At 46.0% G+C, this 20,462-nt stretch overlaps 1 protein-coding gene across 4 annotated transcripts in view; it reads right to left on the bottom strand.

Moving 5' to 3' along the window:
* CBFA2T2 (CBFA2/RUNX1 translocation partner 2) overlaps window positions 1-20,462 on the bottom strand; it is a 118,645-nt gene that overhangs the window by 77,617 nt on the left and 20,566 nt on the right. For 2 of the 4 annotated variants that reach the window (XM_025202433.1, XM_025202429.1), the window contains one exon: window positions 18,376-18,420. The exons of the other annotated variants lie outside the window; for them this stretch is intronic. In XM_025202433.1, the coding sequence (XP_025058218.1) occupies window positions 18,376-18,400 (25 nt within the window). In that variant the 5' untranslated portion in view covers window positions 18,401-18,420. The remainder of the gene's footprint in view (window positions 1-18,375; window positions 18,421-20,462) is intronic. 4 annotated transcript variants of the gene reach the window in all.

A 20,462-nucleotide genomic window follows, 5' to 3' on the forward strand; every position in this document is an offset into this window, starting at 1 on the left:
TGATCTTCTATTCAGGTAAATATAGTACCAACTGCCTCAACTATGCTATAAGGCTTAAGGATCCTCAAAGACAATTTACTTCCTGGTACTGCATATCCCTCTATCATGCTACCAACTTTTCCAGACCAAGCCAGTAGTTGCTTTTATTTCCTGGACATCACAAAGAAATAAAACAAACAGGTTTTTTCCCTTTCAGCCTAGGTTTCTAGTTTTATCTAGAGGCAATTGCTCCAGTGAGAAAGTCACAAGCACTGCACAGAAATAATGTTACTGTATTTCTAAAAAGCACTAAAAATACTGAAACAAAATCATTGTAGTTGAAGAATCCACGATATTTCATGGCTTCTTCTATGTGTATCTTACTCTTCAAGGATAAACTGCCCCTATGGTTATAGACTTTATCAGGGATAGGCAACATTTTTTGGCTGGAGTGCCAAAAAACACTACAATGCCTACCTCGGAAGGTGCCGGAGTGCCGACATAGCAGAAAAACAAAATGAGGGCAAGAGGTACATTGCAGGATGACCTGCTTGTGCCCCTTGCCCCCCAGCCCTGCTGCCCTGTGCTCCCCCACCCAAAGCACCTCCCCGCCCCCAGTCCGGGCTCTGTGGCTGTCAGCAGCTACCCCGGCTCTGGGTAGCTGGTGGAGCCTGGGCTGCTCCCAGCATACCGTTTCTCCCCCACTCCCGGCACAGAGATGATAGCAGGGTTTCGGAGCCCAGCGCAGCTGTTTGCAGCCAGCCCAGGCTATGAGCAGCTGCACCAAGCAAGCAGGGGGCAGGTTGCAAAGAGCTGCGCTGGGCTCCACAGCTCCGGCATCAGCTCCGTGCTGGCGGTGACTATGTGCGCACCTTGGGGCGGACAGCGGGGCAGTGCAGCCCACCCCAAGGTGCCCACGCAGTCGTTGCTAGCACGGAGCTGATGCCGGAGCTGTGGAGCCCAGCACAGCTGTTTGCAGCCTGTCAGCTGCTTGCTGCAGCTGCCCAGAGCCCAGGCTGGCTGCAAACAGCTGCACTGGGCTCTGGAACTCTGCTATCACCTCCGTGCCAGGAGCAGGGGAGAGACCGGGGCTGCACTGCCTCAGGCCCCTCCCCCACCGCCCACTCTGTACTGGCTCATGCACCCGCGTGTCGGAGCTGATGCTGGAGCCCGGCACAGCTGTTTGGAACCTCCTGGCTGCAGTTGGCCCCGGCTCTGGGGAGCTGCTGCCAGCCAGAAGTCCGAGCTGTTGGGACATTGCAAGCCCTGCTGGGAGCAGCTGCGGCTCCATCACTGGCAGCAGCTACACAGAGCTGGGGCTGGCTGTGCCACGCCGAGCAAAATGGCCTTGCGTGCCATGCTTGACACATGTGCCGGGGGTTGCCAACCCCTGGACTATATCCATGAAGGCCATCCTTTTTGGCAGCAGTGTCACAAATTAGCCCTGTGCTCTCCTCATGTGCTACTTCAATCCCCCTTCTCTGCGTTCTGCTTTCTGCTTCTGGCCCTTTCTGATGCTGTGCTGCCTGTCCCTTCCCTGATCTGCTGAGTGCCACACACTGAGGCTGCCCAAGCCATTTGTGGCACTCATGGTGTACCCCAGGACTATATGGTATTGTTGATGTGCAGAAGTTGCTTTCCTAGCAGATGCGGATTCCTACCAGTTACTAATGGGATAACCTGGATCCTGAAATCCAAGTTCCTAACATAAACTAAAAAACCTCTTAAAAAAAATTAAATGTGCATCAAGACTATATAAAATATCTCCAACTGCTTTTTTTACCTGGTAAAACCACCAACTAATGGATTTTAAGGAGGACTTTCCAGTAAAGTAATATATATAATTTTAATTGTTGCCAAGGTTCAGTTAGTTTTGCAGCTATAACACTTGAGTGGAGCTCTCCCTCCTCTGTCAAACAAAATTTTAAAAATGATGACTTAGCCTTTTGTTTGGTCTTACCTTGATGTAAGCTTTTTCTTCCCCAAGCCAACCTTTGCCTGCTTTTTTGTGTTGTCAACAAGCACTGTAGATCATTACTTCAATAGTCACAAAACAAATAGTAGTTTTCAGTAAAACAGCAGACCTTTGTGCCTGCAGTAGCATTCCAAGTGCTCAGCTCCTGGCTCCATGAAGTCTGATTTAGCAGCACTGCTGGGAGCTATTAGTTTACGAAAGAACCAGCACACCCACCCAAGCACAGAAGACTGCATGAAGCTCCTCTTACACTGCTGCCATGTGCCTTTCATTCTGCCTAGAGGAGTTTGAAAGGTTGTGGTTTCACTTAAGATACAGGAAGCCAATCAAAAAACAGAATGGTCAGGGGAGAAAAGAGAGAAGGTCAAACAAAGAATGACCCAGTTTCATCTGCACTGTGGTGGTGGCACATTAGAAGTTTAGTCTCCAACCAGGTCATAACTTTTTAGAATGTAAATTTCAATGTCTCCCTTTAATTTGCTCTTCCTGCTCCCCTAATTTCTCCTACCTCTGGTCCGCAGTTTGATGTGTCTTGTTATTTTCTATGCCTGTTCCTTTCCTCTCTCTACATCCTGTTCTCATCCCCATCCTGCTCTCCTTCCCCACATTTTTTTTTCCAACCCCTACCATTTCTTTCTCCCTTTTCCCTCCTTGATCCCCTGTGTATTACTCCTCCACTCAGTGTCTTTCTTCCTCATTCATCCCCACAGTCTAATCTCACCCATTCCATTCCTCTTTATGCACATTAAAAAAAATTCAATCCTGAATCCAACAATCAATCCTGCAAATAAACTCATTTTCCTCCGTTTGCCCCACACGTTACAGCCCACCATCTCCATCAAGTTTATCTAACCCACTCTGACCCATTATTTCCCTGACTCAACCACTCACTGCATCCCTATGCTCCCCCAAAACACAATGAAAGGAAGAGGGAATGACTGGGATAGTCTTCTGTATGACAATCACAATACTCCTTCACCTGCTATCCTACTAGCACATTTATTTTGCTGACAAGTGGGAGGAGAAAGGGATCAGATCAGGGCACCAGAGAATTTAAATCAATGTGAATTAGGCAACCAGGTATATTTCAAATCTGCCCTAAGCCTTTAATTTTTCACCAAAATTATTTTCACTTACTGCTAGGCACTTGCACTGCATTTTTCTGCATTTCACACATTACAGATTATGAAAATTCTTACTTTCTAGGAGTACTCTGTTTCTCATTTCCTATTGGCTCTGATGTTTGAGTAGCAGAAAAGAAAGTTTAAATGATGATATTTTCTTTGACATCATAAAAGCTCACAAATGTTTCTATTAAATATTGGGGTTCAGTAACTTCCTTTCCTAAGGAAGCTATTTGGAAGTAAGCCATCACGCTGTGCCTCTACAACTGATGGATTAGTTTAGCATTGGCTGTGAAACAAGACTTAAAGAACCACATGTGATAAATCATCCTTTAGACTGAAAAGTTTTTAGATTCTTGCACTGTCTTCTCACATTGTCCTATTACATTCAAATCAAGACTACCTGATGTCAGATTTTCTGCCAAACCTAGGGATCTAATGTTAGGCTTCAATGTCCATATTTAAACAACTAAAGAAAGGTTGCCTGATTTTCAAAGGCGACAAACAAATATCAGCAGAAACCCTTCACTTTGCTCAGCACCTCCAAAAGCAGACTGCCCTTTTTAAAGCATTTAAGTCTAGATTGAGGAGCCTAACTTCACCTTTTGCCACAGATGACATTTTCTTTCAGTGCTATAAACTGTTTCAATAGGAAGTTCATCATTATAAGATTCCAGGAAAAATGTTAATATTGCTACAGCGTGCTTCTCACACGGAAGTTCTTGGACTGATAAGAAACATGGATTAAACTCTTCAAAAATTGCAGACAAAAACTTATTATTATACTCTTAAAGGTGAGACTAAATATCAGTGATTAAGTGTAAATTACATTACAGGATGTTGTAACTATCTGTAAAACAAGCATTTTCATAGTTTCATAGTTGGTAGGGTCGGAAGGCACCTGAGCAGATCATCAAGTCCAACCCCCTGCTATGGCAGGAAAGAATGCTGGGGTCAAACGACGCCGGCAAGGTGTTCATCCAGCCTCCTTTTAAAGACCCCCAGGGTAGGAGCTAGCACCACTTCTCTTGGAAGTTGGCTCCAGATCCTAGCTGCCCTGACAGTGAAGTAGCGTCTCCTGAGGTCTAGTCTGAATCTACCCTCTGCCAGCTTGTGACTGTTATTTCTTGTCACTCCTGGTACTGCTTGGGGGAACACGGACTCTCCCAATGCCTGCTGGTCCCCCCCTGACTAGTTGGTAAACAGTCACTAGATCCCCCCCCATAGCCTTCTCTTGTGGAGGCTGAACAGGTTCAGGTCTCGTGGCCTCTCCTCATAGGGCCTGCCCTTCTGACCCTGATCATGCGGGTGGCCCTCCTCTGGACCCTCTCAATGTTGTCCACATCCCTCCTGAAGTGCGGCGCCCAGAACTAGACACAGTACTCCAACTGTGGCCTGACCAGTGTCGCATAGAGGGGGAGGATCACCTCCTTGGACCTGCTTGAGATGCATCTGTGGATGCATGACAAGGTACGGTTGGCCTTCCTGACCATGTCTTCACACTGTTGGCCCATGTTCATTTTGGCATCAATAATGACTCCAAGATCCTTTTCTGCCTCTGCACTCCGACCCCCTGCCTAGACAGGAAAGGGTGCTGGGGTCAGATGACCCCAGCCAGATGCCTATCCAGCCTCCTCTTAAAGACCCCTAAGGTAAGGGAGAGCACCACCTCCCTTGGAAGCCCATTCCAAATTTTGGCCACCCTTACCGTCATTCTACACCTACTGCAAACTTAGAGCAATTCTAGTCCCAAGACCATGGGAAGTTCACAGGTAAAAGAAATCCAAATAAATTAAGGTTTAGAAATGCACACTTAGGGAACTCAAACTCAACTAGAATATTATACCATGCAATGTCCACAAGATTAAGGCATCTTAGTGTTTGTAGTGCCAAATTAGGTTAAAAAAAATGAAACCATATGCATTTTTTTCTTCCCCTCCCACAGTATTTAATTTTTCTTTATCTTATAGTATCCTTTCATGTTCATACATCAGCACTCATAATAAAGGTGCTGGCAGACAAACTATGTCTGCAGTCAGTCACACCTGTGGGACCCTGTTACCATCACAAAGTTTGTACTGGTGTTAACTGACAAACTTGGTAAACAATTCTACTGAGGACAGACAAGAAGGAATATCAGCTCCAACTCACACCCTTAGCTTTGACGGCTCTGTGGGGAAAAAGCAGAAACAAAAAATCTTGATTAGGTATTAGTGAACAGACATGGCTCAGAATACACACCTGGGGAGATCCATTATGGAAGAAAAGAGCATTCTAACAGTTTGTTTATATAGGGAATCTACCATGCCATAAGCTAGCATGTGCATTTTAGAGCTATAGCTAGCTACTCTGCATTAATTCCCCATGTGGATACAATTAGTGCACATTAGGTATTTTCACGCCAGGCAGCTTCCTCTATTCCAACTGCAGTAAGCCACGGCACCAGTGATGTGCACTAGGAATGCCCTCAAAGGGAGTTAGTGCAGAACAGCCAGTAAATTCACACATCAGTCTCCTGTGCATTCAATTCCCCATACACAGCCAGCTTTTCAGAGTACAACTGCACCTTAGGCTATGTGCATGTCCCTCTGCAATGCTACAAAGCCCTTCAGCTTTGAGCTATAGAAATAAAGCACTATGGGGGAATAGCTCTGTGGCTATAAAGTCCCTGCAGAAGCGCCCTCTCCAACCAGAGGGTACAGGGTAACAAGGGGCTACTCCTTTGCTCCCTTCCCCACAGTGAGCCCAACAAGACAGACCTGACGAAGGGCACTTTGTGCCTGAAAGCTTGTCTAATATCTCTCTCAGTGTACAGTTGATCCAATACAAGCAATCACGAGAAAAACCTTGCTTCTGACATTAGGTTCTTAGGGCGGATACCTGTGATGTTGGAGAGTTCTGTTCAGGACTGTGGTCTGAATCAAGCAAAGCAGAATCTGAAACCTACATGTTCACATGCCAGGTGAGTGCCCTGGTTGACAGGGTATTGGCTACTCTGAGTCATCTCTTTCTTTCCCTGTTAGAAATCTTGTCTTGGAGCTAACATACCTTTCCCCCACACATTTCATTGAAATGGATGAGTTCCAAAGGAAAGTATTTCAACAAATTGACATCTCTTCAGGAAAAAAAAAAACTGTCACCAGAAAACTCCTAATCAACTCTACTGAACAGATATACTATGTAGTGTCCCTTCCATTCCATGTTCCCTTATATCTCAAAAATAAAACCTGGCAGCACAGAAAAAGCAACTGAAATAAACAAGCATATGCTGACCTCCCTGCTCCCATCCCTTTTATAGACTTACCTACACAAAGTTTAAAAAATTCAATACAGCTGCATAGAAAGCACGGCCTGGTTAAAAAAAAAAAGGGACGTACAGTAAACAAAAATGCATCTCCAACTTCGGCAAATTTCTATTTAGTCTGTATGGTTTTGCCTTCATTTACTCCTGACACACAATTAAACGGACTTCGCTACTTTAGGATCTCATACTGCTGTCCATATTAAATCAATCAAAATTCCTAGTAGAGCTATCTAGCAATAAATATATAGGAGTAAATTACATAGAGAATGATTATTTTTCCATCACAGATTTTTCCCCACTAACAGGAAATGTTTCATTGCTATGAGTATGCCTGTCAAACAAATGCATATTTTCAATTCTCAACATAAAGCTTAGTACTCAATGCTAAGCTGTACCCGTAATTAGTAATATACATTGCCATCAGAATACAAAGCAGCCTTTTAGGATTCATCAAGCCTTTTCAGTTTTAAAACAGGTCAGGGTGGCCTGCATATAGCTTGCAGGTCTTGATTAAAAGCTTCCTACAGTAATGCAAATACAACACTCAAGAAGGTGAGAGTTTGACAGGCAAATAAAAAAAAAATTCAGGGGCAGGAACTACCCTTTTGTTGTGTGCATGTATCCTGCCTCACCCAATGGGGTGCTGATAAAAGCCTGTCTCCTCTCTACCAAAATACAAATAATATATGTGAATGTCTTTGAGAAGACAGCTTAAAAATGAGTTTTCATTTCCATTAAAAAAGTGTTTGAGCAAGACTTCACGTTATTGTAGATCACACATCTTTTGCTATACTTAAGCCCACAGGGAGATCGTGTGTATGGAGCTGCAACCTGTCCACAGCAAGTTCAAAAAGTAAGTCAAAAGCTTAGATGTGAAGTCAAATTAATCCAATTTATGTGGGGGTTCCATGGTTAGTTCCACGGAGGACTCCAACAACCAATATGTTCCATTAACTAATAATAAAAATGCAATTATTTTTCAAACTACTGATTTTTTTTATTTTAACCCTGCAAGACTCATTTTAAAATTTAATCTGGGCCCCTGCTTGGCTGGAAAAAAATGACATATAACAGTCTTAGTCACACAGCCAGGGAGCACAGGTCTTTCAATAGCTGGTTTGATTTGATTTCTTTACTACAGAGAGAGAAAAAAAAAATGTGGGTAAAACATACATTTATTTTTGTGTTAATTTCATTAATCCAATACAGCCAACACCTTGCTACGGTGAAGCAGTGTTTAACTATGCAATTCCACTTTGGGGACCATTTTGCTTAAGTGAGATAGTATTTTCTCAACTTTTACCAGCTGTGTTTTGCTGACTGCTCTGTGCATCTCAACCTGTTTCCACAGATGGTACAGCTGCAGTTAAAGGCAAACACCTGGCCTTTCACATCCATGCCTTGCATTTTAAAAGCAGATTAGTTACAACAGCTCCCAGCAGTACTGACCTAGTTACGGCCATATCATCATTTTGATTATAGATGCTGTTTGATGTTTAACATTTTGGCTGATTCAGACACCATAGATCAGACAGTTGATGCAGAGACTTTTTAAAGTTAAACTAGGTTAGTTTTTGATTGACAGATCAACAAAAAATGACTTCTTCAGGTTCTCTATTTTTTGCCTGCCCTAAAATTTTTAAACAGACACATTTTCTTCCAACTCTGTTCAATGTCCTATAATCAGTTAGTTACCAACAAGAACGTTTCTGAATGACTCCGTTAAGTTTAAAAGTAAAAAAAATAAATAAAAAAAAGTTTTTGTCCAATAGCTGTTGAATATCTGGCCCAGTGCCAAAGAGAGACTAAAGCATTGGCTTAAGTAGGCTGACACTCAGCCCAGAGAATATTGAGGTGATGCTGTTAAATTGGAATAAGCAATGATCTGTACCACATCTGCCTTGTGTGTGGATTGTGCTGGACAGCCATGTAACTGGATAGTAGTTGGATCCTTGAAAATATTTTATCACCTTGTCTGGATAGGAGATAGTAACTGCTTCTTCTAGATCAGTGGTCACCAACCAATGGTGGAACCCAGTGGATCTCAGATCCTCCTGAAGTTGATCCTGGGCTGCGGGGGCTGAGTGTGCGCACACACCACCGTCCCCACAAGCCCAGCAGGTCAGTCAGTGGAGGAGAGAAGGGGCAGAGGCCCAGGAGGCATGTGTAGTGGGGCGCAAAGTCCAGCCCACAGCTGGAGCTGGGGCAGGGCAGGGGACAGAGCCACAAGTGGCTTATCTAAGATGCACAGGGAGAGGGATGCATGGGGAGGGAGGGCACACAGCCCAGGAGGGCACAGGGGAAGAGGGTGCATGCCCCAAGATTTGCATGCAGGGCAGGTTGGCGCTGGGGCAGCAGAAGCACTGGGCTGTTCCTGGCTAGGCTGCACTCAGGCCAGGTGGTTGTGGTGGCAGTGCTGGGAGCAGGGCCACAGGGGGTGCCATAGCCCCCCAACCCCCACTCCCAGCGCTGCCACCGAGTGCAGCACGGGTCAGGACTGGTGGGAACAGACTGGCACAGCCTTATCACCCCCCCCTCCACCCCAGGACATGGTGTTACCTGTCAGTCCTGTGTTCCTGGGAATCCCTGGCACAGTACCCAGCCTGACTCATGAAGGACTCCCCCCCCCCCCCCCCCCCCCCACCCCAACTCACCTCTGCCTGAACCAGAACTGATTAGAAGAAGAGCTTACCAAAGGAAATGAAGATACAGGGAGAAACGCATCTAAACCCCTCCGGATAACAATAAACAAGATTACAGCAACTTCTCCCCCAGTCTCATTTACGTCGGAGACGGGTAAAAGGGAAGCACCTTTCATTAGCATCGAGTGGAGAACAGAGTTCCAAGGCAAGGACTGCACTGAACTCTGGGACCAGAGAACCAGGGAAGCGCTGCATGATGGGGGAATCTTTGCTCCAGATGTTAATTAACCCACACCTGTACACATCCTGCTCATTTATCAGACCAATTCTAGTGATAAATCCTTTATTGGGTACCCCAAAATACTGTCTCTGCCCGACTGCATTGTGAGCTCCGAGTAACACCTCCAAGAGCCAGGAATAATCAGTTTCTATCGTCCAGCATAAACAAATCCATTGTTCTCCCTTGAACTACAGCAGGCCCCCAATTTACACGATTCTGACTTACGTGCATCTTGCGTTTACACATTTTTTTTTTTTTTTTTATTAGCGCCTGGACTGGAAAATGCCCCTTGAGATGCGTATGTACGCGATTTGCATATATATGCGAACGCCTCACAAGCTTTGCAGGCAGAATCAAGCAGAGCTGTGCTGCCATTGTGGTACCAGCATTTCACGATGCATAGGTGAGACACTAGACACACCTCCTAAAGGTGATTCTGCTGAGAAAAGGGGAAAAAAGGCTATGACTACGGTATGTCTGGGGTACGCAACCCCTCACTATTCTATTATTTCCTATGGGGAAAGTCGTCCCAACTTATGTGAATTCAACTTACACGAAATTCCCCCGGGAACGCAATACTCATGTAAATCAGGGGTCTACTGTATTGTTGTTTCCCTATAAGAACTCCCACCTCATCTCAAGTCTCTGTCCTGGTGCTTGGATCCAAAAAGCTGCACCAGTTTCACTGGGAATTTACCTTCTCCTTTTCTGCCTGGAATATCTTCACTGATCATGCTAAGGGCTCTGCCTGTCAACAAACACATGGGAACCTTGGAGTGGTGAGACCCTAACTCTCTCTCTCTCCCTCTTTTGTTTAAGCCCACTTCCTAATGCTCAGACTTGGTTTAATCCCTCTACCTCTGTGTTTTACCCCAGACACAGCTTTTTAAACCTGACTTTTGCTGATCAAACTTGAGCTAGACTTCCCAAAATACTCAATTGAAATGGTGTAATATTGTAACTGTCTTGTTTTTCCATGTATGGCTATTACTACTAGTATCATCATAAGTTTCCTATACCTAGCAATAAAATAACTTGTGTGGTTAAGCTGGATGCCACTCTCTCTCTGTAAACCTCATTTACTCTTCCTTCTCCTCTACTTCCCCACTTCCTCTGCAGCAATGCTTCTTTTTCCCAAGCCAAAGTTCCTTGTAAAGCCCAAAAATCCTGTGGGGTCTGCTCATCACGTAAGGGTATCAGCTGAAAGTGCTGATCAGACCCAGCCTGCTCAGACATGCCCTGTTAACCGGTGTGCATGTGTTTTAGTGTTGTCCTGCTGTCCTGAGCCATGGCATATGAGGAGGTCAGCCTGTAAATGCTGATCAGACCCAGCCGGCTCAGATGGGCTCTGTTCCTGTGCTGAGTTTGGGGCACATGAGTGTATCCCCTGGAAGTGCTGAGTAACCCAGGCTGACTCGGGGGGAGGGGGGGGGGGAACCCAGCCCCACTGAGACTAAACCCTGCAGGGTAGCTCCATTGGGGGTGAGGACTTGCAAAAAGGAGAGATAGAGCTCTGTATAGAAACAAAAGTGACACAATCAGTACATTGACAGAATTACAGAGACCCCAAAACTAACTCTAATAAACAAACACACCCCAAAGTGATGGGCAAATTTGGTAACAAATCAGCATGGGCCAGGTCCAGTGGGAACAACCTGACACAGCCTCCCCGCCCCTTTCCTTCCCCCCACCCCTGGACATGGGGGCTGGCAGGTACAGGGGAGGGTACGCTGCAGCTGTGGGCTGAAAGGGTGCGCCAGGCTGTTCCTGCCTGGCCTAGCCCATGCTGCGCTCAGCAGCAGTGCTAGGAGCAGGGGTTGGGAGGGCTGCTCCCAGTGCTGCTGCAGCCATACTCTCAGACATGCCCAGAGTGCAGCCCAGCTGGGAAAAGCCCAGTGCTGCCACTGCCCCGGGCCCCAGCCCACCCCGCATGCAGATCTGAGGGCACGTGCCCCTCCAGTCTGTGTGCCCCTGCCTCCCACGAGCCTCCCACTTTTGCTCATGGCTCCATCCCTCATCCTGCCCCAGCTGTGCAAGACTTGCCCCTCCCTCACCACTGTGGGGTGGGGGGGTCAGATTGAAGCCCAGTGGTGAGGGAGGGAGTGGGGCTAGGGTTGGGGCCTTGATCTGCCCCACCCCCCCACAGCCCTTCCCTGGCCCCCCTCCCCACAGACTTACCTGCTGGGGCGAGGGGGGGAGGGAGGGGAGTAGATCTTCAGTTCCTTTTAGATTTCAAAAGTGATCTCCAACCTAAAAAGATTGGAGACCACTGTTCTAGATATAAACTACTAGGTTCACAGGACCCATTGTTTTGTCAATTCAGGACTGCTACCTGGGACTACACTTTAAATCAATCCATCATCTTAAATTAGTGCAGCAGCCTGCCTAGTAGTAGCACATGATATCTCTGCTGTCCCTCATTTGCACTTTGAGACAGAGGTTAAAATGGTAACTGGCTTGGGACTTTCCTACTAGAAAGACAATTTCTCTCCTCAAGCTGCAATTCCAACAGCTGCGGCATGCAATCAGCAAAGGTATTCCAATTGGGTCCTTGTCTCTGCAAAAAGAGAAGGGACTAGTAGATGTTATGCATTCATACTCCTGGAGGGCTTCCAAAACAGTTTGGGATAGCAAGGCACAAGAACTACTAAGGAGGGTGACTTTTGACAGGATTAGAGGCGTAGAAAGAAACCAGTGGCCAGAGTACCCAAAACCTTGGGTAGGCCCTTTTTACTTGTTTACAAACCCAGAGAAAATAAAGGTCAAATGTGCGTCCTTTGGAGAGTGTATACTTCTGTAACTAAGCTTGACACAAAAAGTATTCCAGTCATTTTTCATGGTTTGGTATGCTGGCTGTATTGAATTACACCTGATGTTGCAGCCTGGACAGACTTTTATTAAAATATCAAGAGGACTACTAACTTTAAATCTTTATTATAAATTATTGTTTAACAAATATGATTGTCACAAGTAATATTTGCTATTTCTAGCTTCTCTCTCACCACTTTCCTGTAAACTCTCGTTGAAAAGGTTAGGCTATTTATATTGGGAGTACACATATGGTAAAGAACATGCAGTTAAACTGCAGAGAAAGACCGCACTCGCACAAAATGCTAGTGGCACATTCTCTCAGTTGGACCAACCCAATGAGGGGGAAAAAAAGTATCCAAAAGGACGGGTATTAAAGTATTGGTGCAAGAAGTTTTATTTGGGAGCAATTTCTGAAGCAAACCTTTCGTAGAATGGCAGCTTTATGAAACTGTATCAATGACAATTTTTTGAGAGAAATATGGAACTAAGTTTTATAAGAGCCAAATATTTGTCTCACAAAGACAATCAGGATATAAAGTTAAAAGAACTGTTACCACACATCACTACACAACAACTCCATGCAAATGAAAGAAATTTGCCTGACTGATTTGCCTGCTGTGGCATCTGGAAAAACTCTGAACTCATCCCCTAAGGTTTATATCCTTACCCTTATATCCTTATATACTCATCCCCTAAGGGTGGCCAAAATTTGGAATGGGCTTCAAAGGGTGCTCTCCCGTACCTTGGGGGTCTTTAAGAGAAGGCTGGATAGGCATCTGGCTAGGGTCATCTGACCCCAGCACTTTTTCCTGCCTAGGCAGGGGGTCAGACTCAATGATCTGTTGAGGTCCCTTCCGACCCTAACATCTATGAAGCTATATCAATAATAGAGATTATTGAATGCCAGAAGGAATCTCTGAGACAGGATTCTTGAATGATAAGAATTGCTGGAAGTGCCATTTGCCGGAGACAACCCATTAAACTGTCCTGGGTGTCCAAAAGTCAAACATAATTGAACTGATATTTTGTAAATGCTCCTCTTGGGTCACATTTCTGAAACTCTACATTGCTCAGCCTCTTGAATTCTAAAAGCCTGTCCTTTACCTCTCCCATTTTACAGTGCATCTCTGTAGCTAAGAGGAGGTCACTGTCAAAATGGAGCAGTGCTGCTTTCCAGACCCATGCAGAATAAATAAATTTCAGAGGGATAATCCTGTTTTAATGAAGGAACAACAGAATATTTCATGCAGTGCAAAGATTTTGATGAAAGCACTGCAGGACCTCACCTACACTGCAGCACAGCCCTCTCTCTTTAAAGTTGGAAAACAGCCTTCCAAAGTATTTTCTATACACCTGTTCCAAGCTATGTAAGTTAACATAAGGTAACATAAGGCTAAGAATGCAAGAATCTCTGCTCCATATAGAATATATTTTGAAACTGAAAAAAACAAACAAAAAGTTCCCACCATGCCACCCCTCCATCAGCATGGCTCTCCCTTTATCAGGAAGATCCACTTCTAGGACTCTCAGGAGTTCCCAAGATGATCTATTTAAACCTGGCATTGCTACTGAGACTGCCAAAAAGGGGACCAATTGCAATACAGTCACCCGTCTGCTAGGAAATGGAATGAAACCGACAATGCATTCACACAGGCCAACAAACAGCTGTCAGATTGTAACAACTTTGTCAGTGCCAACCTGGGCTGCAGTTGAACTAGTGACCTAGAAGTGAAAGGCGGCATATATCATTACTTATCTGCTCAGCCTTCTAGCCTCTGTTAGCTTTAATACCAGCATGGGTTTTTGTATGAAAAATCCTATACGTAAAAGCAATGCATGACTGCAGCCTACATGCAGATAGTCCACACTATGTTCAACTGATGTAAATCCTCAAATATAAAAAGGATCTTTGTAATCACAGCATTCTCACTAGACCCCTCCCGCTGACAAAGAAAAAATGGCCTTTGGAACCCCATGGGGTTTGTTCCAATTTAGATGGATGCCCTTCAGGCTACATGGGGCAGCGGCCTCATTCCAACACCTGATGGACTGCTTGCTGGCTCCCCAACAAGAGTACACAGCTGCGTATACTGATGATATTATTGTCTTCTCCCATGACTGGGAAACTCACTGCCAGCACCTACGGGAGATCCTCAAAGAGCTCTGTCAACCTAGGCTGACTGAATTCCTGGAAGTGTGCCTTGGAAAAGGAGGAGACCCAGTATCTTGTGTTTATGGTTGGACAAAGGAAAATAAAGCCCCTAGCTGATAAGGTGGAGGCCATCAGACAACATCCATTACCACAAACTCTCAAACAACTATGATCTTTCCCAGGTTTCGTCAATTATTACAGATGTTTCATCAAGGATTTTTCGGAAAAGACTGCACCCCTGATGGAGATGATGAAAGGTCGGAAAAAAATCAGACTACAGTGGAGTCCCCAGGCCATCCAAGACTTTGAACAAGTAAAGACAGCTCTGTGCCAACACCCGGTGCTGTATACGCCAGACTTTGAAAAGACATTTTTCTTACAACCTGATGCCTCCAGCATGGCATTAAGACCCATCCTTTTCCAAGAGGATGAGGGAGAAGAGAGACTCACAGCATTCGCTAGCAAAAAGCGAACACCAGCTGACACATGGTACTCTACAATCGAGAGGGAGTGTCTGGCTATCAGGTGGGGGGTAGAGCTGTTCCAGTATTACTTACTAGGCCGGAAGTTCACACTAATAACAGACCATGAACCCCTGCGCTGGCTGCGAACCGCCAAGCTTGGCAATGCCAGGCTAATGAGATGGGCTGTTGCTTTACAATCTTTTTATTTTTCAGTGAAACATCGGGAAGAAAAGCAGGAATTTGTACTTCCTATCATGCCCAGAAACCACGACAGACATGGATGCAAGAGCAACAAGCTCAACAGTTTAGGTCAAAGATAAAGAAGATCCGTTAGATCATAATTTTGGGGGGACAAATGAGGGGGAGGTGTGCAACAGGGGACTTTAGCTGAGCCCCTGTTAATAAGGGTGAAACTGAGGGTGAAACCAGATCACAGGTGCATAAGGGGGCTAAGGTACACACACCAGGAGCAGGTAAAGATTTAATGACCGCTGCCAGACATAAAGAAGAGAGAAGAAAAGATACTATTGTTGGCAAGATCACCCGAGGATTGGGAGATACCACGGGCGAGAAAAAGAAGACAAGGGCCCTTCCCTGGTGAGATGGGAGAAAGGGAGGTGGGGACTCTTACCTCCAGGATGTGCGATGGCTGGCAGGATCTCAGGGTTGCGGGAGCCGCGACCTCTGCCAGTTCTCCACCGGGACTGATGAGAGGCATCCTAAATGGTGGCGCATTAGTAGTTCTCTGAGAGAGTAAGCCGGGATCCCCACTGAGACAGCAGGGCCAGCAGCCAGCTGTGCAGAGCCCCTGAGGAGAGGCATGGCATCAGGAACCATGCCTGAAGAGGTAACTGGCATCGCCAGAGTTACAGAAACCCGCCCCCAGTCAGCAGCTAAGCCACACGGAAACCTAAACTGACTCAAGTGGCGAGTCCCCCACCCTGGCTAATGAGACAATTGGCACGGTGATACTTTTGTTTCCTTGTTTAAATAAATACTTACACTGGTGAAAGCAGCCCACTGGGTGGTCTGGCATATTTTATCCCTCCCCTCAGGGATTAACATAATTTCATTTTCCATCTTCTTCATTGTAGCAGGCGAGTACTGGGCAGGCTGGGGGGGGCGGGTGGGGAATGGCAGACATGCTCTCCCACGAAGGGCAAAGAGGTGCACCTCTGTTCAGGGATGGAAAAGTCATGCTAAGAAATGCAGCTATCTGGAAAGTCATGTTGGTTTATAAATCCAAACCACTGTCAATGCAAATTATATAGACAGGAGGGTGGTTCCATATTTTACCCATCCCATTTACTCTTCCTAATTTCTAGGTTCATCGTATGTTGCAAACTTGCAGTTACTGGTATGCAGGCTGTTTTTTTTTAAAAAGGTATATGTATGTTTGTGTCTACATGTTCTCCTCCATAGATCCACATTCACCTCCAGCCATTTCTGTTCCCAAGGGTATGTCTACACTGAAGCATGTGTCTACAGGTTCTTGTCCAAGCAAGCAAGAGCCAGGTAAGCTCACCTTTGCTCATCCATACTACACTGCCACATACAAGCTCCACTCTGCACACCTGACTCCACACTGCTACTCCATGTACATGTCCAGCACTGACACGTGGAAAGCAGATCCAAGATTTTCTACTCTCACACAGACTTGGTAGGAATTGGTGTACTGCAGAACAACCTGTCATTCTTCCAAGCCCCTAAGGGCAGAAGTGATATTAGTCTGTGGTGACCAGAGGCTCTTTCAGCAACCCCCTCACTTCCATCTGTTCATACAGGCAGGCCAATGAAACCATTAGATTGGATGTTTCTGAATTCAGACCAACTGTTTATGCTGTGAGATAGGTAGCCTGAGAGATACCCCATGCTCCTTCAGACCTCTGCATTGTGGAAGGGTGCCAAACTCAAAGGAAGAAGCCCATGGAAGAAGACTCATGGCAGTGGGCAGGCATGACAACTGCTGCGCAATCTGAATTCATGTGCCAGCACCTCTGAAGGAGTACCAGCTCTGAATGATAAATTAAAGTCTTACAGACATGAGATGACCAGCATGAGGCAACAGAACAGTATGAGCCTGAAATAACAACTGGCTTCAGTGACCCAAATTGAGCTGGAGGCATTGATGGAAAGTGTATCCACAGATTGCTATCCTGAAGGAGCAAGCAAATACGTCAGCAAAAGGATGAGGGGAGGGGAGGAGGGGGATAAAGTCCCTGGTTCTGCTAGACTTACTGAAAAACAGAAGCAGGCTCAGGAATAACATGGGAAGAACAAGAAAGGTACATAGCAGCAGGGTACTGGAAAGATCTAGTCCCGATATACTTGGAGAAAGAGAGAAGCAGTTGCCACTTATGACAGGCAGCCTCCTCCCCCCCTCCCCCCATGGCCTGTGAAACTCTTCCCTAACTGCAAAAGACACGGGGAAAGAAAATTCAGTGATGCACTTGACTGGCAGAATGACGGCGGAGTGTACATTCAGCAAGCTGAGGCCAAAGTAGGCTGATCATCCAGATATCGTTGTGGCTAATACCACGGGTATGAATGCAGGCTGCTGTCCCCTGTATCACCTCTGTAAGGATAAAAGGTGAGGGAGGTAGAACCTGCACACTAATGGCTGCTGAAGTAGTTTACATAACCCAAAAGTGCAATACTGGTACAGGTTCCAAAGTAGAAAAAGATAAAGGGATGAGGGATGCCACATGCCCTACATGCTAGCCAGGCAGGCTGATGGTTAGAAGTAATGACTGAAATATGTTTACGGTTGCTTTGATAACCTATCTATAAAACCAAGTGTAATCAATCTTTCACATATCCCAGGCCAGTGCTGAAGTGAGTTGCTTCTTTCTCTTCATACCTACATCAATTTTACTTTAAAATGTTACTTTCCAAGTGATTTACATTTGCTGATATATTAATAGTACTTTTTTGCATAACTGTGTACCTTCATATTTTTGAGAGTAATCTGAAAGCAGCTAGGATGGCAAATGGAAAAGCAGAAGTTTATTAAAAATAAACAAAATCCCCAAATACACAGATGGGAACCAAAAAAACAAGACAAGCTCCTAGTTACCGTTTTCAAAGTATACTACAGTGTAAGTGTAGCACAGTGCAGTGCAAAACAGGTAGATCCATATTAAAGAAAAAAAACAAAAGCAAAAACACCTGTAAGCAGCCCCCTTGGCAGTGGCATCTATGGTTTGCAGTGCCTTTGCTGTCCTTTTCCTGGCACAGCATCTTATGTGCAGGGCTGTATAGGTGGCAAAGTACACAGGTACTGTTTGCTTCCCCTCTTTTAGTTCCTGGAATCATCCACTATCTGAGAAATCCCAAATACTTCCAATCCTGCCAATTTACAGGGTGTGACAGCACACTGAGGGGACTAAAGGAACAGGGGCTTTCACAGGTGTTTATGGTTCTGAGCAGGTCTCAGCATCCATGTTGAAAAACCACTCTATGAACACAGAGGTCCCAACTCTATTAAATTCTTCTGCTCAAGGAATTGCTGCAGCATTCATTGCAGGATCCTGCACCTTCCATGCCCACTTGGTTGCCTTGTATTTCTTGCTCCTAGGCTTCATTCCTGCACCACTATCATCCTTGGCCTTATTATTCCTTTTGTAGGAGGGACATGTTCTTACACAGCCTCCTGGAAATGAGGGCCATCCCTTCAGATCTGGCAGTACCTGCCAAGACAAGAAGAGAAAAGGCATTTTCTTTTTTTTTTTTCTTTTTTAACAACATGGGAAAACAGAACTCCCTCCCTGCCTTGATACAGAAAACAAGCAGAGACAATATTTTACTATTTTTTTTACCACTTCTCATTTCTGAGGTCAGCAGCTCAGAAGCTTTAGGTGCAGACTTAGCAAGATAACAGCTAGGAGCAGTTGTTTTAAAAACAGCTGTTACAACTTTGGGAGGTTTGAACTGTAACTGGATCTCCATTACCAACATTAGGTTCTCTCTCTTTTTCAAGCTGGGCTACCCAATAAAGACATTAAAGACCCATTAAATTCTAGGCACTGGAATTTCTGAACAGAACAGGGAGAGAGCATTTTAGGTTGGAGTGAATATTTTTATGACCTTGGTGACAGAAAAGCATAAAGAGAGGGGTCCAGTGAGACACCGGGGGATTTGTAAAGTTTGCTCTTCTAACTTAAATGACCAGATAACTTTTCATGCAGCAGCAAATCTAACAGGCATCTCCTTCCAGGAAGGGAGAAAAATCAGCAAGGAATACTGATGAAATGCTGAACTAAGCAGAACTAAGCTCCCCACTAAAGCACCACAAGCTTCCTAGAAAGAAAGGAGCAAGACAAGGACAGGAACCAAAGTCTGAGGTCTTTACCAGCAAAGACTTGACTGATTTATGCACCTAGAAACTTTTGCTTTTAGCCAAGATCCAGACCGATTATGCCTCAGAAAAAAAAATTCACTCTGGGATATCTGGAAGTGTTCAAGACAAGACTGGACAGACACCTTGCTGGGATCATTTGATCTTAGAAGTACTCCTGCCCAGAGCAGGGGGATTGGACTCTTATGATCTTTCAAGGTCCTTTCCAGCCCCTAATTTCTATGATTCTATGATCTCCAATAACAAGCCACAAGCTGAAGCTTGTGAAGGCTGAAGCTTGGTAACTGTGGGTGCATCTACACCAGGAGCGAGCAATTATTTTGGGTGGAGGGCTGCTTACTAAGTTTTGGCAAGCTGTCAAGGGCCACATGGGTAGCCCCGCCCCTTGACAGGTGCCCCATCCCCTAGTCGTCATCTTGGGACCAGAAGTCCCGCCCCTAACCTCTGACCTTTGCCACCAGAATCCCTCTCCTTGTCCCTGGAAGTACTCCTTTGGGGAAGAGGGTTTGCCATCTTAGGGGAAAAAAAAAACTAATTACATACTAAAAAATCAAACACCCATAATAATATATTAATTTAATTTAAAAAAAAGCAATGTGTCCTGATTTGTGCTGTATTATGCACAAGTGATTGCATATGGGGGCTTGTGGAGGGTGTGGATGTGTGTGTAGGGGTATGGGAGCCATGTAGTGCAGAGTGGCCGGTGGGGGGCATGAAAGCGGTGGGGAAGTGGGGGGCGTGGAAGCAATCGGCGTGTAGGAGCGTGGGGCCTACACCAATGTCCTAGGGCCAGCACCCACAGGGCCCTGAGTGGGGCGGTAGGAGCGTGGGGTGTCGGCTGGCAGGGGTCTGTGGAGCTGGGCTGGGCTGCATCAGCAGGGAGAGGGGGGAGTTGACTTGACTCCATAGAGCCCCTGCTGGCCGACACCCTGCACTCCTGCCACCATGCCTGGGCCCTGCCGGCACTGGCCCCCGCAGGATACTGGTGTGGGTTCCATGCTCCCACCTGGCTGCCACTGGCTCTGCTCACTCCCAGTGCCCCTGCCCCAACCCTGCAGTACAGGCAGGGAGCAGTGTGGAACCCCAACCCCACATGCTCCACACTCGCCTGTGAGGAACGAGATGGTGCTCAGCACAGGAGAAAAGTTCTCCCCCCTCCCTGTGGCCAGTGTCCCGTGCTGCAGTCACTCGGAGCCCGCATAGGGCATCCTGTCTCTCCACCATGTCACCGCCGCCCCGCAGCATGATGCGTCAGCGGCGGGGAGAGGGGGGGTGATTTTCCCTCGCGCTGAGCACCAGTTCATTCCCTGCGGCCACTGCTAGCCTGGGCCCTCTGCCAGCTCCAGGTCACACATCAGGGCTGAGTGGCAGGGG

The sequence above is a fragment of the Alligator sinensis genome, unplaced genomic scaffold, assembly GCF_000455745.1.
Source record: "Alligator sinensis unplaced genomic scaffold, ASM45574v1 scaffold368_1, whole genome shotgun sequence".
Lineage (NCBI taxonomy): Eukaryota > Metazoa > Chordata > Crocodylia > Alligatoridae > Alligator > Alligator sinensis.